The 21,033-nt window shown below is 38.4% G+C and overlaps 1 protein-coding gene across 1 annotated transcript in view; it reads left to right on the top strand.

The window, feature by feature from the left end:
* Positions 1-21,033, top strand: part of Necab1 (N-terminal EF-hand calcium binding protein 1) — a 167,482-nt gene that overhangs the window by 19,455 nt on the left and 126,994 nt on the right. Inside the window, exon 3 of the mRNA XM_051160563.1 lies at positions 9,200-9,308. Coding sequence (XP_051016520.1) covers positions 9,200-9,308 — 109 coding nt within the window. The remainder of the gene's footprint in view (positions 1-9,199; positions 9,309-21,033) is intronic.

Below are 21,033 nucleotides of genomic sequence, written 5' to 3'. Positions count from 1 at the left end.
TCAATAAGAAACCTTTAGAGAAGTAAGAAGGGAATGATTGTGTCTTGTATGAGCTTAGCGTCTTATTGGCGAGTAAATCATGAGAAGACAAAAGACTGAAGATCAAAGTCTTCAGCAATGAAAAAATATCCATAAGCCAAGTGAGTAATCTGCCTATGGCTGTATAACATTTCAAAGAAGAAAGCTCTCCAGGCTTCGAGTGGACTAGGAAGGCTTATGCAAGAATTGTTTTGCAGTAATTCTCTGAAGAAGGGTAAAAATTCAGAAAACTAAAGAAAAACAAGAATAGCTATCAGTTAGGAAAAATTCAGTTTAAATTTTAAAACTACTTTTGAATAGCTTAACTGAAGTTGGGAAATTGCCAGTTTTTAACATTGAAACACCTGCAATTGGTATGGCTTCAACACTGCCACATCCAAGGGTTCAGAAAACTGTTTTTTCTCTCTCTGTCTCTGCTTCTCAGTTGTGGTTTTTCTCCGGTTGGTTTCCTGGTTTCTTACCAAAGGTGGCAAACTGTGTGCCTCCAGCTCAATAGGTCAAAACTAGAGGGAACTTTTTTCCATGATGACTTTGTAAAACTCTTGACATTTTCTCTGATTGCCCAACAAGTAACATGTCTACATATGACAACAGAGAGAGAGAGAGAGAGAGAGAGAGAGAGAGAGAGAGAGAGAGAAGTGGAAGGAGGAGTGGAATATATAAGGCTGCACTCTAGTGAAATGGGACTAGTAATTTCTCATGTGAAAAATCACCGTTTCCACTAAAAACATGGAATATGGCTTCTGATGAAGCAAAAATGGCAGCTTTTCTTCACATTTCTTTTCTTGGAAAAAAAAATGAGAGATGATTAACTGGGGATGAAGGTGAGGTGGCAGGTGGAAGAGGAAGCAAATCAACTGTGGTGTGTACTCTTTACTCTTATGTCTACATGAAAATAATTTTTGGTGTGTAAGTGAAATTTGTCTATAAATGGAGTGTGCTTTGTGCTGTTAATTTTGAATCTATATCCTCTGAAAATAAAGTGTTCCTCTAACAAATGTTTCATTTGTCATTATCTGAAAGCTTCAATAGCTGGGGGTGTCTTTGGTTTTTTTACTTCTAATCTCACATAAAATGTTATTGTTAACTCTCAGTAGAAGTTGACATTAATTCTCTCAGCTTATTTTTACTATTCCAATCACAACCCCAAAGTAATAAAAATATTCTTATATAACAAATACATTTCCTTGTAAAGTGTCTAAATATTTGGTAGCTTTCCTAATTTGCTTTCTGTTGCTATGATAAAAACCAAAAGCAATTTGGGGAGGAAAGTTTATTTCCTCTCCCACTTCCAGGTTGTAGGCTATCTTAGAGGGAAGTCAGACAGGAAATCCATCAGAACAAAGGCAAGAACATGGAGGCATATTCTTTACTGGCTTGCTTCCTCTCTTGGTCTCTGCCAGCTTTCTTATATAGTGCAGGCCTACCTGCATAGAGGTGATGTCACCCACAGTGGGCTTGTCCCACCCTTATCAATCACCTGTCAAGAGAATGCCCCCACAGACTAATCTGATGGGAACAGTTTCTCAGCTGAGGTTCCCCCTGCTCCAATGACACACAAGTGGACAATGAAAACCAGTCTGTACACTGGCTGTTAAGTAAAGAAGCAGGATCTGTCTGCATAGGCACTTGGGCCCTCAGGAGATCTGACAGCTATTTTAAAGACTGGCTTCCAGGAATGTATCTCAGGAGGTGGGCTGTGACCTCACGTCAGCCATATCACCTTCTTATGTTTTCCAGAGTTTTTCTACCTGAAAAGAATAAGAAGGAATAACTATTCTGTGAAGTTATTATAAATGACTACAGTCAATAAAATGTGGAGTAAAAATTTTTGAGAGCTAGGAGATAGCTCTGTTGAGTGCTTGCCTTGTGTCCTAGGCTTTTTATTACTGTGAAACACTCTCACGAACAGTAGCTTATGGGAAGAAAGGGTTATGTTTTATATTTCCAGATCACAGTTCAACTTTTAGGGGAGTCAGGGTGGGAACTCAAGGTAGGATTAGGAAGCAGAAACCATCAAAAATGCTGCTTACTGCACGGCGGTCTGGTTCTCCCATGCTCATGCCTAGCTAACTTTCCTATACAACCCTGGACCATCTTCCTGGTGAATGGTGCAGCTCGCAGTGCAGCTGGCCCCTCTTAAGCCAATTAACAACCCACAGACATGCCCACAGGCTAGTCTAATGAAGGCATGCCTCAGTTAATAATCCCTTCTCATGTGACTCTAGCCACTTCAAGGTGACAGCTATTTCAAGGTAACTAGGACAAGACATCTTGTACATATGAGGACGAAGTTCAATCCTCCTGTTTGCCTTTTAATTGTTTTTAAAGTAGTTCTTTGAGAATTCCATACAATGTATTTTTATGTTAACCCCTCCCCCAACTCTTCCCAGATCCACCCGTCTTCCCTCCCCACTCAAATTAGTGTAATGTTTTTTAACCCATCTTGTCCATCTGTACTTCCCGTTTATTCCCAGCTGTATGGCTTTCCGTGGGAACACGCCAGCTCACCTGGGTCCACACACTTACAGAAAACTGACTCTCCCTTTCCTAGCGGCTATCAGTTGTCAATAGCTCCTTGGCTAAGAGTGGGATTTCATGTCCACTTCCCTCCCCTCACCATGCTGCACGCTTGTCTGGCTTGAGCTTGTGCAGGTCTTCTGCAAGCCGTCACAAGTGTTGTGAGCTCATATGTGCAACTGCCCTGCTGTATTGGAAAACCGCTGCTTTGCTGTAGTCACCCACCACCTCTTCTGCTCCTCTTATACAGTGACCCGTGAGTTTGGGGAAGAGAGGGTGTGACACAGACGTCCCATGTCACGAAGAGCACTATGAAGTCTCTTGTTTTATGCTACTTGGCCAGTGTGGATTTCTGCGTTAGTCTCTATCCTGGTTACTTTTATGTCAACTTGACCCAAGCTAGAGCAGAGGGTCTCAACCTTCAAGTCCCTTTGGGGGACTGGGGGCAAACAACCCTTTCACAGGGGTCATCTGAGACCATCCGAAAGACCAGATATTTACATTATGTTGCACAACAGTAGCAAAATTACAGTTTATGAAGCAGCAATAACAAGAATTTTATGGTTGGGGGTGACCACGACATGAGGGGACTGGATTAAGGAGTTGCAGCATGAGGAAGGATGAGAGCCCCTGAGCTGGAGTTATCCAGGAAGAGGAATCTTGATTGAGAAAACGCCTCCATCTGATTACCTGAAAGAAAGTCTGTCGGGCTTTTTTCCTTTTTGATTAATGGTTGATGTACGTTGGAGGGCTCAGCTCAGATGGTCCTTGCATGTATAGAAAAGCAGGCTGAGCAAGCCGTGAGGAGCAAGCCAGGAAGCTGCAGCCTTCCATAGTCTCTGCTTCAGTTTCTGCATCCCTATTCTTACCTTAACTTTGTGACTTGGCTTCGCCTCATGGACCTGTCACCCAGGATAACTCTTTCCTCCCCAAACTGCTTTTGTTTGTGTTGTTTTATCACAGCAATAGGAACCCATCTTTAAAAAAAAAACCCTCCATCTACTACACAAAGAAGCCTCTCTGATGAGAGTGAAGAGATGCACTAGTCTATAGGAGTAACACTAGGTCTTTAGGGGTCAGTTTAAATTAGACCATTTAGCAGAGGGCTAGCAGCTGGTTCTGCCATAGGGCCTTTGACATGTCTAACCGTAGATTATTGGCCCCAATAATGATGGCAGGTATGGGTTTCATCTTGTATAGTGGATCTTAAATCTAATCAGAAAGTGGTTATTTACACATGCTTATAATATGTCTTGACTAATTCCACCCGATGCTCCACCCGTATTCCCTCCCTTGTCTCACCTACTATTTTTTCTTTCCAACTGTGTGTTCCCCACCCCCCTGAATGGTCTTAAAATTTTTAATGCCTCTGCCTTCAATTAGCACTATACCACCTCATAGATAATACAAACATCTTTTATCCAGTATGGCCAATTCTTCTTGGACATCTCCCCTGCCAATCTGCTGTCATAATGAGCATGCATTTAGCGTTACTGCTTCCTACTATCCCTGAGCCATTCAGAGTAAGAAACACAAGACATTGTGTTTCACTTCCTCTGTTTATTCCTCTGATGCCATGTTACATGGCTCTCCATTTGCTGTCAATCTCTCTTTCCTTCTCCCACAAGAACATTTCCTAACATGCCTTGCAGGCCAAGTCCGGTGGCAATAAATTCTTTTGCTTTTGATGGCCTGTGAAAATCTTGATTTCACTTCTTTTATTGTTGAAGCATATACAGTCCTATGCCATGATGTTTTCTTAAAGCATTTTAAATACTTTCCTACATACTCCTTTTGCTACTTGCATTGTTTCCAATAACTCTGTAGTTCTCAGCCATGGTCCCCCATCAATGCTTATCTTTCTGCTTTCTGCTTTACAAATTTTCTCTTTGTCCTTGGCATTCTTCTCTTTAAATTTGACATGTTTCAATATGAATTATATATGGGTTAGATTCTCTCTGATCTTCTTGGATTCTCTGCAAAGCATATTCAGCCCTTCCTGTGTGACTCAGCAGTCCTGCCCAGATGTTCACTTTGTACCACAGATTCCACTGTTATTGTTGACAGTGATCATGATTTGTTAAATTTTGGTAAACTACAATATTTAAAGTCTTTAAAAAATGTTAAAGTAACACATGAATAAAAGTCCATTAAAATGTACATAATTATTCTCAGCAATAATACGAACTAGACTTTAATGTCTCTGGAGGAGGCCCAAGGCTGAGCTCAGGGCTCTATTTGTTGATGTACTTGTGGTTGTGACCTGAGGGAGACAATGAACAACTGTTTGAGTAGCAGGCTTGCTTTCCTTCTGTGTTTCTCTTCTCTTTTCTCCCCAATCCTTCTCTTTCTTTTTCATTTCTGAAAGAGAAGCATCAGTTTTGGTTAGTTAAGAAATTAAGGTAAGACATCATTAAACAACCATTGGCAACTGTTTGCATCTCTGGCAGATGGGAAGTGAGTAATCATATGGAATGCTCCCCCACCCTCTGCTACCGTCTTTTTGTCTCTAGTCAGTAAATACTTTTTGAGGAAAAATAGAAAATAATTAAAAACCACACGGATGGCCTTTGCTTATTGTGCTGTGTTAAATGTCTCTTCCTTTACTTAAAACTTGCTGTGTGCTAGGTCCTATATGGAGAATTTTCGAAGAGCCTCACAGCTGATCTTCACAGTGTTGCAGCATTTATAACATTTGGAACTTAAAATTTCATCTTTCTGAAGTCTATCCTGGGCTCTTTGTCCATTCTCTGTGGCGATAACTGGCTCACTTTTGGAATCCCAGTTATTTTGTGTTGATAACTCCTAAGTATACAAACTTCCATCCTGCCCCTTGGCCTTTCAAGAATCATATGAGCTTTTCACTGACTGGATGTCTCTACTCTATCCAGGGGTAACTCTAACTTCATGCCAGAAGGTACCTTGACTTTGTCTATTCCTTTAGTCCAGTGTCCATCTTTCAGTAAATGGTAATGTGACATCCATCTCTTTCCCTGCCCTGGAAATTACAAGTCACTCTGGAGTTCTTGCTTCCCTCACCTGCCCCCTTAGGTGATCTCTAGTTTCTGTTCTCCCTTTCCTAAACAAGTTAAAACCTTCTGCTTCCCTGTTTTCACTATCACCACAAAACTCTTGTCACCTTTGATCTTGTCTGACACCACGCAACATCATAGCGCATCTCCTATTGGTTCATGTCTGAGCTCCACTCTGTTTGCTGCAACTGTATCTAGCTTTCAAAAACACAGCAGCAGCTCTCTACTGCACTTGGCACGAATCAAACCGCATACCACGATTTTTATAACGTCTCACACTGTTAGTTCTCTGTATCTATGATTCCCCTTCCCTCAGGATAGATACTCTTTGATTGAGAGCTCTGGTTTTTGTAGTTTCTAGTCCATATTTGTTCCGGCCTTCTAGCTCTGCTGTTTGCATTTCCTCTGCCCAGAAGACCTTTCTATGTAGAGACCTTTCACTACCCTTTAGCTTTCATTTGTGTCTAAACTGTGGCTGGTATTCATTTGTTATAACCCATCATAGGATCCGTGAGGGTTTGTCTCTGTTCATAGCGCAAAAACACTGTGCCTAGCACATAGTAAGATCTAGATAAGTATTGGATCGATGAATAAATGAGTAAGTAGGGATTCAAGTTTAAAACTCAAGGTTTCCTTTACGACTGTTTTCCCTCAAGGAAATAATTTAACTGGGCAAGAATAGTGAGGGGCTTTGGGGGCCTGTACCCCTCACTGCTGAATTGTGAGCCACTACTGGCCACCATCTTCAGTTGTGTGATCAGCGGTATACTCACCAGACTCCAGTAGATAGTTCTAATGCCAGAGTTACACCGATGGCCCTGGTCAGATGTAGAGGGACACAAACAAAATGAGAAGACGTGAATGTGGAAGAGATTACCCTGGAAGAGGGAGTTTGGCAGAGAAGAAAGATGAGAGAGAGTAGAAGGAAGAACAACCAGAATCCATTGTACATACATATGACGATGTCGAAGAATCAATTTAATTAAAAAAATAAATAAATAAATAAATAAAGCTGAGAAGGTCAAATGTTCAAGACATACTGAGATGAAGCACATTAATTACTCTAAAAGAATAGTTGAAAAACCTGCGTACATTGTCCGTTAAGGTTAAGGTTTGTCCCTGGCAGAATGCAGCCATAGGAGGCATGCCTATTTTGTAAGCAAACCAATTTAAGCCAAGTTTTCATTGTTTTGTTCTGTTTCAAAATGAGGTTTCAGCAGGAATACTGAAATTGAGATAAAATATGTTAATAAAAATATAATTGCCTTATTAATACCGAATCACACAGGGGGATTGATTTTTCACCCTTCCTATTAAGCCTTTGTTTAACATTGTAGTCCTAGTCTAGAGCTGCTCAAAAGAAATTCTTTGCAATTGCTTGCGTTACAATGTGGCAGCCTGTCACTAAGACTTTCAAGAGTCCTGTAGGTGATAAAAACAGCAGGACTGCAATTTAATGCTTACATTCTCCTATTCTACATACTTTTGCCAATAGGAGATTTTTGTTTTTTGTTTTTTAAATCAGGGCACTTGTTAGCCAAAGCTTTTGTTCTGTAGCAATGCATTACTACTTGAACTCCTTTTCCCCTAACTATAAAGCAGCATACCGAGGTCTGTGCAACTCACAGGAAGCAATGCAACCACAGTTCTAAAGCCTGGTTCCATTCACCTGAGAACCAGCACAGGGTTACTGTAGGACAGACACATCCCATAATCAGTGTGTAAGGTCATATTAACTGCACAACACAGCAACAGTGGAGAAAATAGTGTGTTTGTTTCTAGTTTTTTTTTTTCTCTCCAGTTAGTTAGTTAGATACTTTGTAGTCAAGGCCCTATTTTGTAGCCTTGGAATATAGATTTTTTTTTTCTGCGTTAGCCTCCTGAGTGCTAGCATTGCAAGTGTGCACCATGAGGCCTGACTCTAGACCTAGACAACTTTCTTTTCCTGTGGGCTTATTTATTTCTTTATCGGAATAAGAAGATGCACATTCAGCCATACAAAAGGCTGTATGGGACTAAATTTGTATAACTCACCTAACACAAGACTGGATTAGACAATAGAGAAACCAGTGGACTGATTTCACTGCAGTGAGCTACTCTAGGGTTGCATGCTGAGAGTTACTGGTCCAGGAGGTCACTGAGGCCAGGAATTCTTTGTAAGCTGATCCAGATCTAGATTTTTATCATCTGGATGGCCACTTCTGTTTTATTTACTGTTAGCAAGAGTTTAGTGGAAGCTTGGTGTATTGTACCTGTTAAATTTCACAAACCAGGATCTTTTAAAAAAAAATATACCAGCCCTTTAGTCTTTACCTGAAGAACTAAGTAATTCAGGCCTGCTGTTCTCTTTATAGTAATACTCCTTGGGCATAATGCAAGGAGAAGCAATACAAGTTGCTTTTTTTAAAAATCCATCTTGTCGACCTACACTCTGAGCTCTTTGTGCAATTCTTATGCTTGGGCAGCATTTAAACACTACTTGTGGCAGTCTGGAGCCATCTGTTGAAAATGCTCTAAATAATCTTGATGGTCTACTCCTATTAAAAATCATGCTTTTAATTCAATGATAGGATTCTATTTTGTTCATTGCAGTATTGTCAGTAGGTCTACGTGAGAACTTTGTGATCCTGGGCAACTTCTTTCTCAGATCTGAGCTCCTGTGTTACAAATGCAAAGGCTGATTCTATCACTTAGAGTAATTTGGCAGCATCTCTATAAAAAGCTGACAAATGACTGTGCATAGAAAAGGATGCTGCCTCTCCTTTAGGGGCCCTTCATTCCTTTGAATTTGTTGTTTCTCTGCCTGGCACAGATATTTTTCATGTTAGTAATGTGGGGTTTTTCCACCTAGGCTTATCCAGAGCTTTTGCTCAAAGTCAGGTGTAAATGATACTAACTCTGCCCATCACTCTTTGAAATGAAAATAATCCATTACCCGAATTCCCATAGATTTAAAGTGCATCTGTTTCTTATTGGATTTACTGATCCCAGCTGTGCAAAAATACTTATGCTTATGTCTCTGCATCTTATCTTTTGTTAGGCTCTGATTGTGTATCTCAATTGTGTCCCAAATAAGAAAAATGTGTTTGCCTTTAAAATCAGCCACTAGTTTAATGAATACAACAATGAACATAATTTGTTGACTTATAATAACTTATATCCTTGTGTAAATAGTCAATCAAAGTACACTTGTTAAGCATCTAATATTTATCCTTTGGTCTGCTAGACTCTGTGTCGGTTTGGTATCATTAAAGCAAAATGTCTGCTTGGCCCTTTGTGTTGCTGTGTGGATCTTGTTTTCTACGGCTACGTAAATAGTTCCTTAAATGTTACATAATTGTCATGGCAACAAGCCAACCCAAAATGTTCAAAACCAGGAAGATGTACATCAGTGCATTCATTGGTGTACAATATTCAAGGAGGAGATATTAAATTATTGTTCTCTTTTTAACATTTGAAAGTTTTCCTTCCTTTTTTCCTTTTTAATGTGTGTGTGCCATGCACAAATAAACAACCACAGACACTAGGGCTAAGTTTTCAAAGTCAAAAGGAGACCAGTACAAAAAGAGGTTCCAGTGATTTGCTTCTCTTGTTTGCTCTTATTTCAGATGATGGAAAGTTGTCCTTCGAGGAATTTAAAGCCTACTTTGCAGATGGAGTTCTCAGTGGAGAAGAGCTACATGAGCTCTTCCACACCATTGATACACACAATACCAAGTAAGGAATGCTTCTTATCAGTGGACTCTGTAAATGAGGTGTTGAATGAGAATGTGACCGAGCTGCTCAGGCAGTGGGGGAGGGGACCTGAGAGAGTACATTCTGTAATACTTAGTTCTGAATATTCTTTCCTAAAAATGCAAGTGTTCTAAAAGCCTTTTATATCTTTAAAAAGATATTTTATATTAGTTTGAAATTGATTGTACCTTCTTTATAGACTATAAAATAGAGAGGACATGCTAAATAATTACACTCTGTCATTAATAAATAAGTAAAAATTCTACCTTCCGTCTTCAGTATAATCTAAACTTTTTTGTTTAAATAAATGTCCTATGGGTACTATTATATTAGAATATGGAAATGAAATTATGGCAGCTATAAAGTGCAAATCACTGCTACCTGAGAGCTACAGGTAAGGCAGGCACAGAACAGCTCTGAAGAGCTGACGCATAGGATGACCGATTAACTTCATTTATTTGGCATGTAGGTCTCTCTTTTGGAGTAGGAGAACACTTAGGAAAATTCTGTTCATATCCCACCCCCATGCTGAGAATATAAGATAATGAGGATTTTACGATATGTGTCAACAGAAATGTGCTGCTTGTTTAGGGTTACTGAACAAAATCACATTATATTTCACAGCCACGATTATAGAATTCTAATATGAAAGAACACGGATTCACACATGCCTGGAGAGCCGGCACCATGCCTACTTCCTGGACAATCACATTCTGCTTTAGGAAAAGCACTGACATGGTTGCAGGCAATAAACCAGTCCGCCAAGACAATGCTCGGGGGTTCTACTATGAACAGACATTTTCCTAAGGCTATTTAAAAACTTAAAAGTTTAAATTCACTTTACTCAAGTGGTTGAATATTTTTAAAACAACCAGTGAGGTTCTAGAATTCAACAAAAATATAAATTGTCCTGGCAATGCCTTTTCTTTCATTGTCAGAAAAACTTTCTACTTAAGTCTACTTAAGACTCGGTAAGTCATAATTTCAGTATACTATCAAAAATTCTGTGATTGATGTATTGGGAATCACAAGGAAGCGCATTGTAGGTTAGTGTGGCTCAAGTACTGTTCATAGGAACTCAGATATGATAAGAAAATAGAAACTGCTTAGGTAAAGAAGTGCGGGTGGAAATGGAGAGAAATTTCCGTCAAGAAGAGGAGAAAGTTCTGGATACATGAGGCATTGGAGTCACTTCTGATTGCTAAAGTATCAACTATCCAACTAAAAGTGTAAGGGAATTTACAGAGAGGAAAGAACGGTGTGGATGAGAGATCATTTATCTTCTGAGTTCTTGAAAGTACTTCAACTTTATATTACCTCTGCAAGGGAAAGGTTATCTAGTTAAGAACTCTAGCAATGTCTTGATCATTCTGGTCCTATGAGGAACCAACTAAAATGGTGGTGATGGAAGAAGACTGTGGGTCTTAACCAAACCTTAGGTGGATGCTGAGGAAGAACACTCATGTACAGAATGAAGCCTTTGGGAGAGAGGATGGAGAGGAGACAGAAGCTCCCCTTGTGTGTTGGCTACCCTGTTCAAAGTTTGTATGCTAACACTCCATCAAGCATGCTAATTACTTCCTCCTTATTAAATATTTTAAGTTTCTAGACGTGGAACATTTATTGGGATTTCTAGTTTTAGACTTTGGTGCCATTTTGGTGCATACTTACTAAAATTAAGCGGAAAGTTTTCACTTGATTTTATTGGTTTGATTTGCCATTTGTTTACATTTTTCATAGGTGGTATTACTTTGTATACATTTAAAATTACTTAGTACCCAAAACAGAGATGGGCAAAGATTTATTCATGTCTAAAGGAGTATATATTATTATTTGTTGCTATCATATGCATTATCAACAACAGTATGTTTTCTGGCATAACTATAATCAATTCAAAATTCATAATATTAGTTGGAGACCTCTGAATTATATTCATGAAATTCCTCCTTAGAACAGGTTGTCAGTGTCAAGCTTTGATCTTTTACAAAGATTAATTCAAGCTTTGACATAGAAATTCCAGAGCTTTATTTTAAGCTTTAAAAAAACTTTTATCTTGCATGATCCAAGTTTGTACTATATATGCCATTTTTTTTTCTTTTCTACTCACTTTCTTTTGGCATATGCTATCCTCCCAAATACTAATACTTCCAAGTATTCCAAGCCACTCTAATTTTAACAAGAGCACAGTCTGGCCCAAAAGAAACCAATTAATATTGGTGGGGCAGAACCAAGCAAATTGACTATCTCTCTATTTACATCAGCTCCCTGGTCCTTGTTCCCAACAATGTCTGGTAGTTGAATATTTACTTTGTCATAAGAAGTAGTCTTTTAGAGAAATTTAATGGTATCTTGTCTCTACAATGCAGTATGATTACGTATCAAAATTAGATAAATTGTTTCTTATAAAAAGAATATCCATCCAGGTGTAATGGTGCATATCTTTAATCCCAGCACTCAGAAAGGCCAAGGCAGGCAGATCACTGTGAGTTTGAGACCAACCTGATCTACAAAACAAGTTTAGGCCAGCCAAGGCTACACAGAGAAATCCTGTCTCGAAAACCAAACTAACCAAACAACAACAAAAAAGAATACCCTAGTTAGAAGAATTTTAAATTGGTTTTCAGCTAATTTATGGATCACTGGCCCATGTTTTTAAGGAAAGTGCCTCACATTCACTGTCCAGCTATACATCATAGCTTGAGTTCAATACTCAGAAAAACCTCATCCTAAGCTGAGTCCCATGCAGCATTCTGCTTATGTGCTGTGTTAGACTTCTAGTGTGATAAATGGTTTTCACTATCACTTTTTATACTTAATATCTTAAATTTGTAGCTTTTTTATTCTGTTTGAATACTAAGAATGTTTTCTCTCTGGATCATGGTGTCATAAAGTGATTCACGAAGTATGTAAAAAATGATATTTGAATTATATGGTCTGACAAAAGAGAATGTGGTGTATTTTTGAAAGTGTTAACAAAGAAAGACATTATTGAAAGCTTTAACTTCTTAAAAATAACTGTGAACAAACTAATCTTTCAAAATAAATTAAAATTTTACACCTCCATCTTACGAAAAATTTCATAATCTCAATTGTCTTTACAGGTAGGTATGCTGAATCTTTCTTTTTTTAAAAAAGATTGTTAATCTCCCAGTGACTCCAGTAACTGTTCTTTATTACAGCCCTCCTAGTCCCGGGAAATACTTTCTAGTTTTTCTCAACTTATTGTTTTCTCAACTTGTAAGACAATAAGACTTATTCAGAAGAGAATAATCATGATACTATTAATATGTAAGTTTAGGGAAAAAACTAAATCTATAGTTAAGTAGTCATAAATGAGGACCACCACTCCTATTGGAGGAAAAAAGAAGATTGTTAGGTCAAGAAGAAGCTTTCACAGCTCACATAAAGTACTCTCACTCACTAGAAAGTCAGCTTAGCTACATTTTGCAATCCGTTAGCCGAAAACAAGAAAATTTAGCATAAATCATTGAAATATTAGTCATGGCAGAAGCATGGAAGAAAGATTCCCTAGAGACTTAAAGCAATTCTGGCAGTGAACTGCAGTTAGGAGCTCCAGATTGCCAGGGTAGACCAAATGGTAGACCAGATGGAAGTTTTGCTCGTGATGCAGAAAGTGAACATACAAAAAAGTGTCCCAAGGTTCTCAGAGAGGAGCTCATGACTAAAACCTCATACTTTCAGATAGAAGAAAGATTCTTTGTTCCAGACTAAAATAGTTTTGGGTTTTTTTGGATGCTGAGTGCTGACGTTTCAACCCTGTGCTTCTTAACTCACTGACACCACAGTGACAGAAATATCACCAACTACTAAAACACAGTAGCTTTGGAATTGAAAACATTCTTTCCCATACTAAACTGACTTTTTTCTCTTTAATTTCCACATAGTCTTCTCCTTAAGGCCACTCAGAATATTAGTATTCTATGGCATGCCTTTCCAACATTTGAAAGCAGTTTTCATGTGCCAATGATGAGATTAAAATCCCATAATTATTAGAGAGTAATTATATCAAAGTATTTGTTTCAGATGGCAGAGTTATGCTCCTCCTGAAATAGAAAAGGCTGTTTATCCTATATTTAAACATGATGGTTAATTTCTAAAAGTATGATGAGCTGATTGATAATGCTACTCTCTTCCTTGAGTTATTCATCACACTGCCTAAGGAGATATATGTTGTGAGATGCTGGAAAAGACATTAGGGTTAATAGCATGCAACAAGCACTAGGACCATCCAAAGGGTATGCAACATAGTTGTGCATTGCATTGCATTCACTGCCATTCTAGCTGAGAGCAAGCCAGATCTCTTTATTAACATAACCTATACCACCTTCACGTGGAACAGAGGATGTAGGAAGTAAAACCACAAACTTAGTACCTGTGAAAGTAGAGTAGTCCACAATCCCATATGTTAGTTACAATATGGGGTGGCTAAAATTGCATAAACTAGTTACAATATGGGGTGGCTAAAACTGCGTAAGCAAGAAACCAGAGAGTGAGAGGTGGTAGAGCTATAGAGCTATAGAAAAAAATAACAAATGACCATGAAAGTCCATAATTGAGTGGTTAGACTGAGCAATAATGGTTGAGTTTTACTTGAGGAGCTCTGGGAGAATAACACTTATGACCCAGACTGGACAGGAAAAACAAGCATCAAACACTATCTTAAGAGAATCTGTTTCTATGCGTGATTTGTTGAAACTAAGGAAAGGGTTGTTCCATTGTCTAAACCCAAAGGATCTTGTTTTGAAACAGTAGCATATGTGAGATGCCTTTAAGAGACATGGTGTTTGGGATGCTTTGGGTGAAGGGTGGAGTCAGAGGGTTCTCAAAGCTGCAGGGCTAGGGTAAATCAGCCTTTTAACAGATATTCCTCAATCTCTGCCTTGCTCAACTTGAGGAAAGGTCACAGTAAGGAAAATGACACTCTAGAAAGAAGAACATTGTTGCTTGTGAGTGACAGAAACCCAAGTTAAGATGACTTAAGGAAATTACAACTTTGCTCATGTGTCAGGTGAACACAAACATGATTACGTGTGTGGAAACCACGTTCTCAACTGGTAGAGCTAAGACTCTTTGCTCTGTCATTGTTTACATCTTCTCTCTCTCTCTCTCTCTCTCTCTCTCTCTCTCTCTCTCTCTCTCTCTCTCTCTCTCTCTCTCTCTCTCTCTCTCTCTCTCTCCTCTTCCTTAGAAGGAGTCAGAGGCCAGGGTGGCTAGAAGCCAGCCTGGAAAACTGTCAGAGAGACTGCTTTTCTTTAGCAACAGCTGCAGCAAACTCCTGCTTTGGGATCATTAGCCTACTCTGTTATCACGAGCGTCTGTGAACCATGTGTCCCTGTTTTAGGGGAAACAGGATGTGAACTGGAACCCGGACGCTGCATCAGGATAGAAGGGGTAAATTCTAGGCAGGTACAGCTTGAGTGTCCCACAGATCAAAGAACTGCTTACCTAGCCTTAAAAACATTTAGAATCTCATGATTTAGTGAAGTATAACCACCACCACCACCACCCTTTGAAGAGCAAAAGAGGCTTAGAGAAATTTAAATTCCAAAAAACGTTCTGAGAGTTGGGTCAGCAGAAAACCTGAAGTTACTCATAGTCAAAAGCCCTAAAATCAGGAAAATCTCTGTCCTCTAACAGGCTTTCTGGTCTCACTAAGGTACCCATGGCCCTGCCCTTCCTGCTAGCCTTGGTACCCTTGACTTCCCCATCCATTTGACCATCCAGTATGCCAGCTTCCCCACACTCTTCTAGAACCATGCTTGTCACACCACTCCTTTGTCCATCTGGTCCTCTGTGCATTTAGGATGATTGCCAAAATTTAGACATGGCAGCATCTAGTATTTATTCACTTCTTTATAATCCCACCTGCTGTAGATATCAAAATGTTCTTGAATCTCATACAGGCTTAATTCCTTGAGAGCTCAGAGAGTAGAAAGAGTAGTGCGCATGGCTGAAAGGAACACTATTTCATTACATCTTTTTTCAAAATATAGTTTATTAATTTATTCCTATTACATCTCAATGGTTATCCCATCCCTTGTATCCTCCCATTCCTCCCTTCCTCCCATTTTCCCCCTACTCCCTTCCCTCATGACTGTGACTGAGTGGGACTTCCTCCCCCTGTATATGCTCATAGGGTATCAAGTCTCTTCTTGGTAGCCTGCTATCCTTCCTCTGAGTGCCACCAGGTCTCCTCATTCAGGGGACATGGTCAAATATGGGGAACCAGAGTTCATGTGAAAGTCAGACCCCACTCTCCACCCAATTGTGGAGAATGTCCTGTCCATTGGCTAGATCTGGGTAGGAGTTTGAAGTTTATGTCCTGTATTGTCCTCAGCTGGTGCCATAGTTTGAGCAGGACCCCTGGGCCCAGATCCGCCTATCATAATGTTCTTCTTGTAGGTTTCTAGGACCCTCTGGATCCTTCTATTTCCCCATTCTCCCATGCTTCTCTCACCTAGAGTCCCAATCTTTTGAAGGTATACGTTTGTCCGCAGTCCTAAGAGCTGAAAGCTATGGCGCATTCTAATTTACTATCAAACCTCCAGTTATTTGTTCTATTTGCCCAAGAGATAAGCTGTGGAAACAAATTTTTTTATTATTTATTCATTGTTAAGATGTGCTGTCACTTTAGTAATTATCTAAGCCTATTTTCCTACTTGGAGCATCATTTTCTCTAATTCACAAAAATGAAATGAAAAAAATAAATATTTACATTTTGATGGTTTGTTTAAAACTTTGCTCTTTATTGTGAAGGTATTTTATCAGCAGCAGCACGATTCTTTCCAAATCAAGTATCTTCACCAGCTATTGTACAGGAATAGCGGTATCTTCAACCCACACAGGAGACTACGAAGTTATCAAGCCAAATACTTTACAACTAAAAAGACTATCATATCTTGGTAGATTTAAATGGAGAAAAATTTAAAGACCTTTTATATGAAAATTATTTATCCTTAGCTATAATTTAAGAAAGAAATTGGCTCCAATTTTCTCAGATAAAGGTAGTGAAGTTAAATTTTGTGTCAAGGCAGCACAAAATTATTTCTAAAAAAAAATCTCTAAGGGATCTCTGCAATTAATAACAAAATTGGGAGATGAAGTTATTAGACAGCTACATTCTAGGCACATATTTGTATCATCTTGCTTAATTGCCACAAAGAATTTATAAGAACTTGTTACAATTCGCAGCCTGCACTTAGTCACCAACAGTTAACTCATTTGCCAAAGCTGCTGTGAACAGCTTGTGCAGAGGCATGGGATTTCCCAAGGTCTACTTAGAAACAAAATGTAAACCGTTTTCATTGTCATGCGGTCTCAAGAACATCTCCTATTTTTAGCTGTTTTATATATCAAAAATCAAAATATTTCAAGGCCTTTCTTAGAAGTCACTTTGAAGTGTTTTATTCTGATGAGAAGATGGCTAGTTCCCCAGCAAGAGAATATATTTGGATGTACAGTATAGAGGCAATTACTTTAATTGCTGCCTTTATCTCGTCTCTTTTTATGTCTATTGTGTTGGATTTTTACAGTGTGGGAGTCGCCACATTGTAGAGAAGTTATTCTTCTTTTCTGTGGACCCCAATTCCAGTCTTCTCCCATTTCCCCCCCTCGTACCTGGAAGGCACCTTCTACTTTTAGACTTCCCCCCACCACCTTCCTTTGTTCACTCTACTTTCTCACTGTTCTTCAGATTACCCAGAGTTCCACTGTTTTCTTACATCGGCTGTATTAACAGCTGCAGTTCCAAATGTTTCAGTATTTGATATTACCTTCTGGTTGTCATCCGTTCCTCCCCATGAAGGACTTGAACTTCCTGTTAGCCTTAAGTGAACACCCTCTTTGAGAAGATAAGCAGCCAGAAGGCTGTTGCCAATGGTGTAATGAGGTCAATATTACTCAAAAGAAAGTTTTCTATGGTAAATTATTTATTCACATGAATATAGCCTACTCTCTCATACTTTACAATTATCCACTGAATGGATGTAATAAATTCATTAAAAGTGAAACATGAGTTTCTTTAAAGTACACTGTACTTGGACTGTTTCTCCCCACATACCCAATCCACCAACAAAATCTGCTCTTAAAAAATTTCTACCACTACAGCCATCTCAGTGCAAAGTTTCTCTCTTTGTAACCACATTATTCTCAGAAGTTCTTATTTAGGCAGGAGCTATTTTTAAAAAAAAAAACTGAAATCATTATTTTTGAAGTGAAAGGTTTTCAAAAAAACAACTTTTCCCTTGCTGTCTGTCTCCTTACATTCAAATCGCCAAGGTGACGTCATGAGTCCGTGAGGTCTCTGGCAGGTGACTCGGTTGTGAGCCCACTTGGATGGGATGAGAGCCTTTATGAGATATTCCCTAGGGAGCTTGTTACCCCTTCCAATCACTGGTGTATCGATCTTGGACTTCAAAGCCTTGAGACGTAGGATAACAAATCTCTGCCATCTATTAATTACCCAGCCCAAGATATTCTTTTAGATCACGGTGAAGGGATAAGTCGTCCGTGATTAACAAAGTATAAATAGTGTGGTTGTTTTCAAATGAACTGAAGCGACACAGAAGATCTCAGGGCAGAGCACAGAACACCTGGAACCCTGCCACTCTGACACAGTCACAGCAGTAGCTGGCTAACATGGCTTCTAGTTATGTACTCAAGTGTGATCATGGGGAAAAAAAATCTTTTCTTTTCGTCTACTGATTGCCTTTATTCCACCCCATAGCTAATCTTTACCACCTAAAATATGGCTTTATGTATATTCCCAACCAAGTTTATATTATTACATATACCTGTTTATAGTTCATGAAACTATCCTAACCTGCCTTGTTAGGTTCAATTTACTGTCCTGCATTCTCACTGGAACATAAACTACTCTCTGCAGCAGCTATGTCAACTGCAATCTTAGATCTATTGTATTCAGTAGCTGATGCTCTCCTCCCCAAGGCATGAAGGCAGATGTCATGACTGCTTTGCTCATCGACAATTTTTTTTCTGGCATAACACCCAGCAATATGAGAGCTCAATAAATATTTGAGATGAGAAGGAAAATAAATTCCAGTTCTTTTGTATCTCCCATGTACACATTGCTTGGTTGGGTGCCCTTCTTTCTTGCCATAGTATAGTTGCCGGTTGTAAAGGGCCACTGACCTCACTGTGTGTCCGCGCTGCCCTGTGTAAAGGACTCACGGAATCCTGACCTCACTGTGTGTCCACACCACCCTGTGTAAAGGACTCACGGAATCCCCAGCCCTAGCCTTCAATCTCTCCACTTCTAGTGTTGGAACGTTGAGATTATTCTCTTCCTTGGATCTTAAATTTCTTTGCCAAAAGAAGGGAACCAATATAAGAACCTATTTTGCAAAGCTTACTGACAGTATATAACTCTCTGCCCAAAATAACAATAAAATGAAGATAATTAAGATGTATTCATTAACTTTTCCAGCTTTCCTGGATCATCTTTCTTTAAAGTTTTGTATTTGTAATTTATGACTTCTTAAAGCACCATCTAATTACATAATGTTTTTTTTAAATAGTTGTTTCATTAGCTTTTCCTCTTGTCTCCAAATCTAATTATTTACTCTGAAACAGGAACCATTGTTTTCTGTTTCTTATAATTACTGTACTAAATTTAGTAGATAGTTAATTGATTGACATGTAAGCATAACATATTGATTAGCTGTAAAAGATTTTGCAGAGGTATATTTGTGACAATGTAAGCATATAGAGGGTGTGGATTGTACAGAAGGAGTAATGCCACTGGCAGAGTCTATCATGTAAATCCTTTAATTGGCACTTTTTTCGGGGGGCTCAGTAAATGATTAATTTGGCTTCAGACTGAAATAAAATTACTTTCAAAAGTTATTTCTTTTAAAAATAATACTACATTCTTATGAATTAAAACCTGTGAAATATAATTTAAAATATAAATGTGAATGAGTTCCATATTTTAACAGACACAGATATGTACAAATGAATAATTTATTTCTCCCAGTATTAATGGTTTTTCATTTATATGTAAAAATAGTTTTTATTGCTTGTGGAAAAAGTGCTTACTAAATAGAATTCTACACTCTTCTCTGCCTTTAAAAGGTTTCTTAGTAAGAAAAGGAGTGCATAACAAAAGCTTTTAGTGCTTATCACAAAGCCTAATAGGATGAGAGCTAGGTGCCAGCCTCAGGTGAACATTACTGTTCTTGTCTTATTCACTAATGGCTATAAAGGTTTAATTTCATCTTTCTGATTTTCAAGGATTCTATTTTTAATCAACTTTAGATTAAACATAGCAATTGAACATGATTAGAAATCTACTTCTACTGAGCCATAGGATTTGATGATTTTGCACACCTAATTTTCTTTATATCTTGATCCTAATTGCCATAAGATTGTAAAGCATAAGGACTCATTTAAGACAACAATGAAGAATTTGTTTTGCTGACATTTTTTTCTTTTTAATTATGAAAAACCCAGACTGTTACATTTGATCATTATTCTGGTTGAGTTTGCAAATTCCATGAAGTTATTCATGTATTGCCTACTCATTCATATATTTATTCAATACATATGTATCCATCACCTACAATGGCTAACATGTGTCATGTGTTATACAAAAATAAATAAGCATTACTGCATATTTAATGAGCTGACATTCATTCATGAATGGGAAATTATTTTTCAAATAACTCATAAAAATTGATTTTTCTTCCAACATAGGTGATGTCTTCCACTTCTCATGACTTCTAAGTATGAGAAGACAGATTCATCTTGTGATAGTCCCATCCATGTATCACTTTGGCCCACAATCTTCACAGTGTTTAGTTTTGTTGATAAAATATAATTTAGCATGGCTACATATAACCAAGAACCATTATGTTCAACAACTTTTTCTTAAAATATTATATGGTCTGAAAGTTACTTATGGGCAACTTTTAAGGAACCTTTCTAGACATCCAGAGATGCTTGTGTAGTTCATTGTAGATCTCAGCAAGCTTCCCTGCCTTGCTCTGTCCAGAGGTCAGCTGCTTAAGGAAGGACTATTGATGAGGAAAACCATATTTTAAAAATGATCAAGCCCTTTTCTGTGGACTAGAGAATAAATGGAGAAAATTGCTGTTTGTTATCATTTTACACTTGTTCGATACTATAAATGAGAATAGTAAGACTGTGTCTAGTGTGTTTAATTCCCTTCTGTAGCACACAAAACCTTTTCCAATGCCATGGTAAGAAATTGTGTGTGTGCTGGATTTGTTTAAATGAGAAAAGCTGAAAGGAGGTGTCCAGAATCAAATTTATTGTTTGATATTTAATTTAATTCCTGTGAATTCCTGCTTATATTCGGAGTTCTCAATCCTGGGTTTGAAGCCACTACCTTGCATATTTCAAAAAAAATTTCTATTGTACATTAATTGCATCTATATGTTGGATGATTAATGAAAATCCATAAAATCATGCATTTTAAAAGGCATCTCCAGATAGATTTCAATGAAAAGACTAGGGTGTGCTGCCACCTTTCCACACAAATACACTGAGTCCACTCATCACTGTATAGATGTAGGATTATCTACTGGAACATGGGTACCCTTGCATCCTTAAAGAAAATTGACTGACCCTCTCCTAGCAGCCAGCAGTTGTCAGTAGCTCATCAGATAGAGTTGAGACTTTGAGCTCACTTCTCTCCTCTAACACT

This window comes from Acomys russatus, chromosome 2 (assembly GCF_903995435.1).
Source record: "Acomys russatus chromosome 2, mAcoRus1.1, whole genome shotgun sequence".
NCBI classification, from domain to species: Eukaryota; Metazoa; Chordata; class Mammalia; order Rodentia; family Muridae; genus Acomys; species Acomys russatus.
Note: the sequence above shows the minus strand (reverse complement) of the source record. Positions and strands in the feature narration are given on the sequence as shown.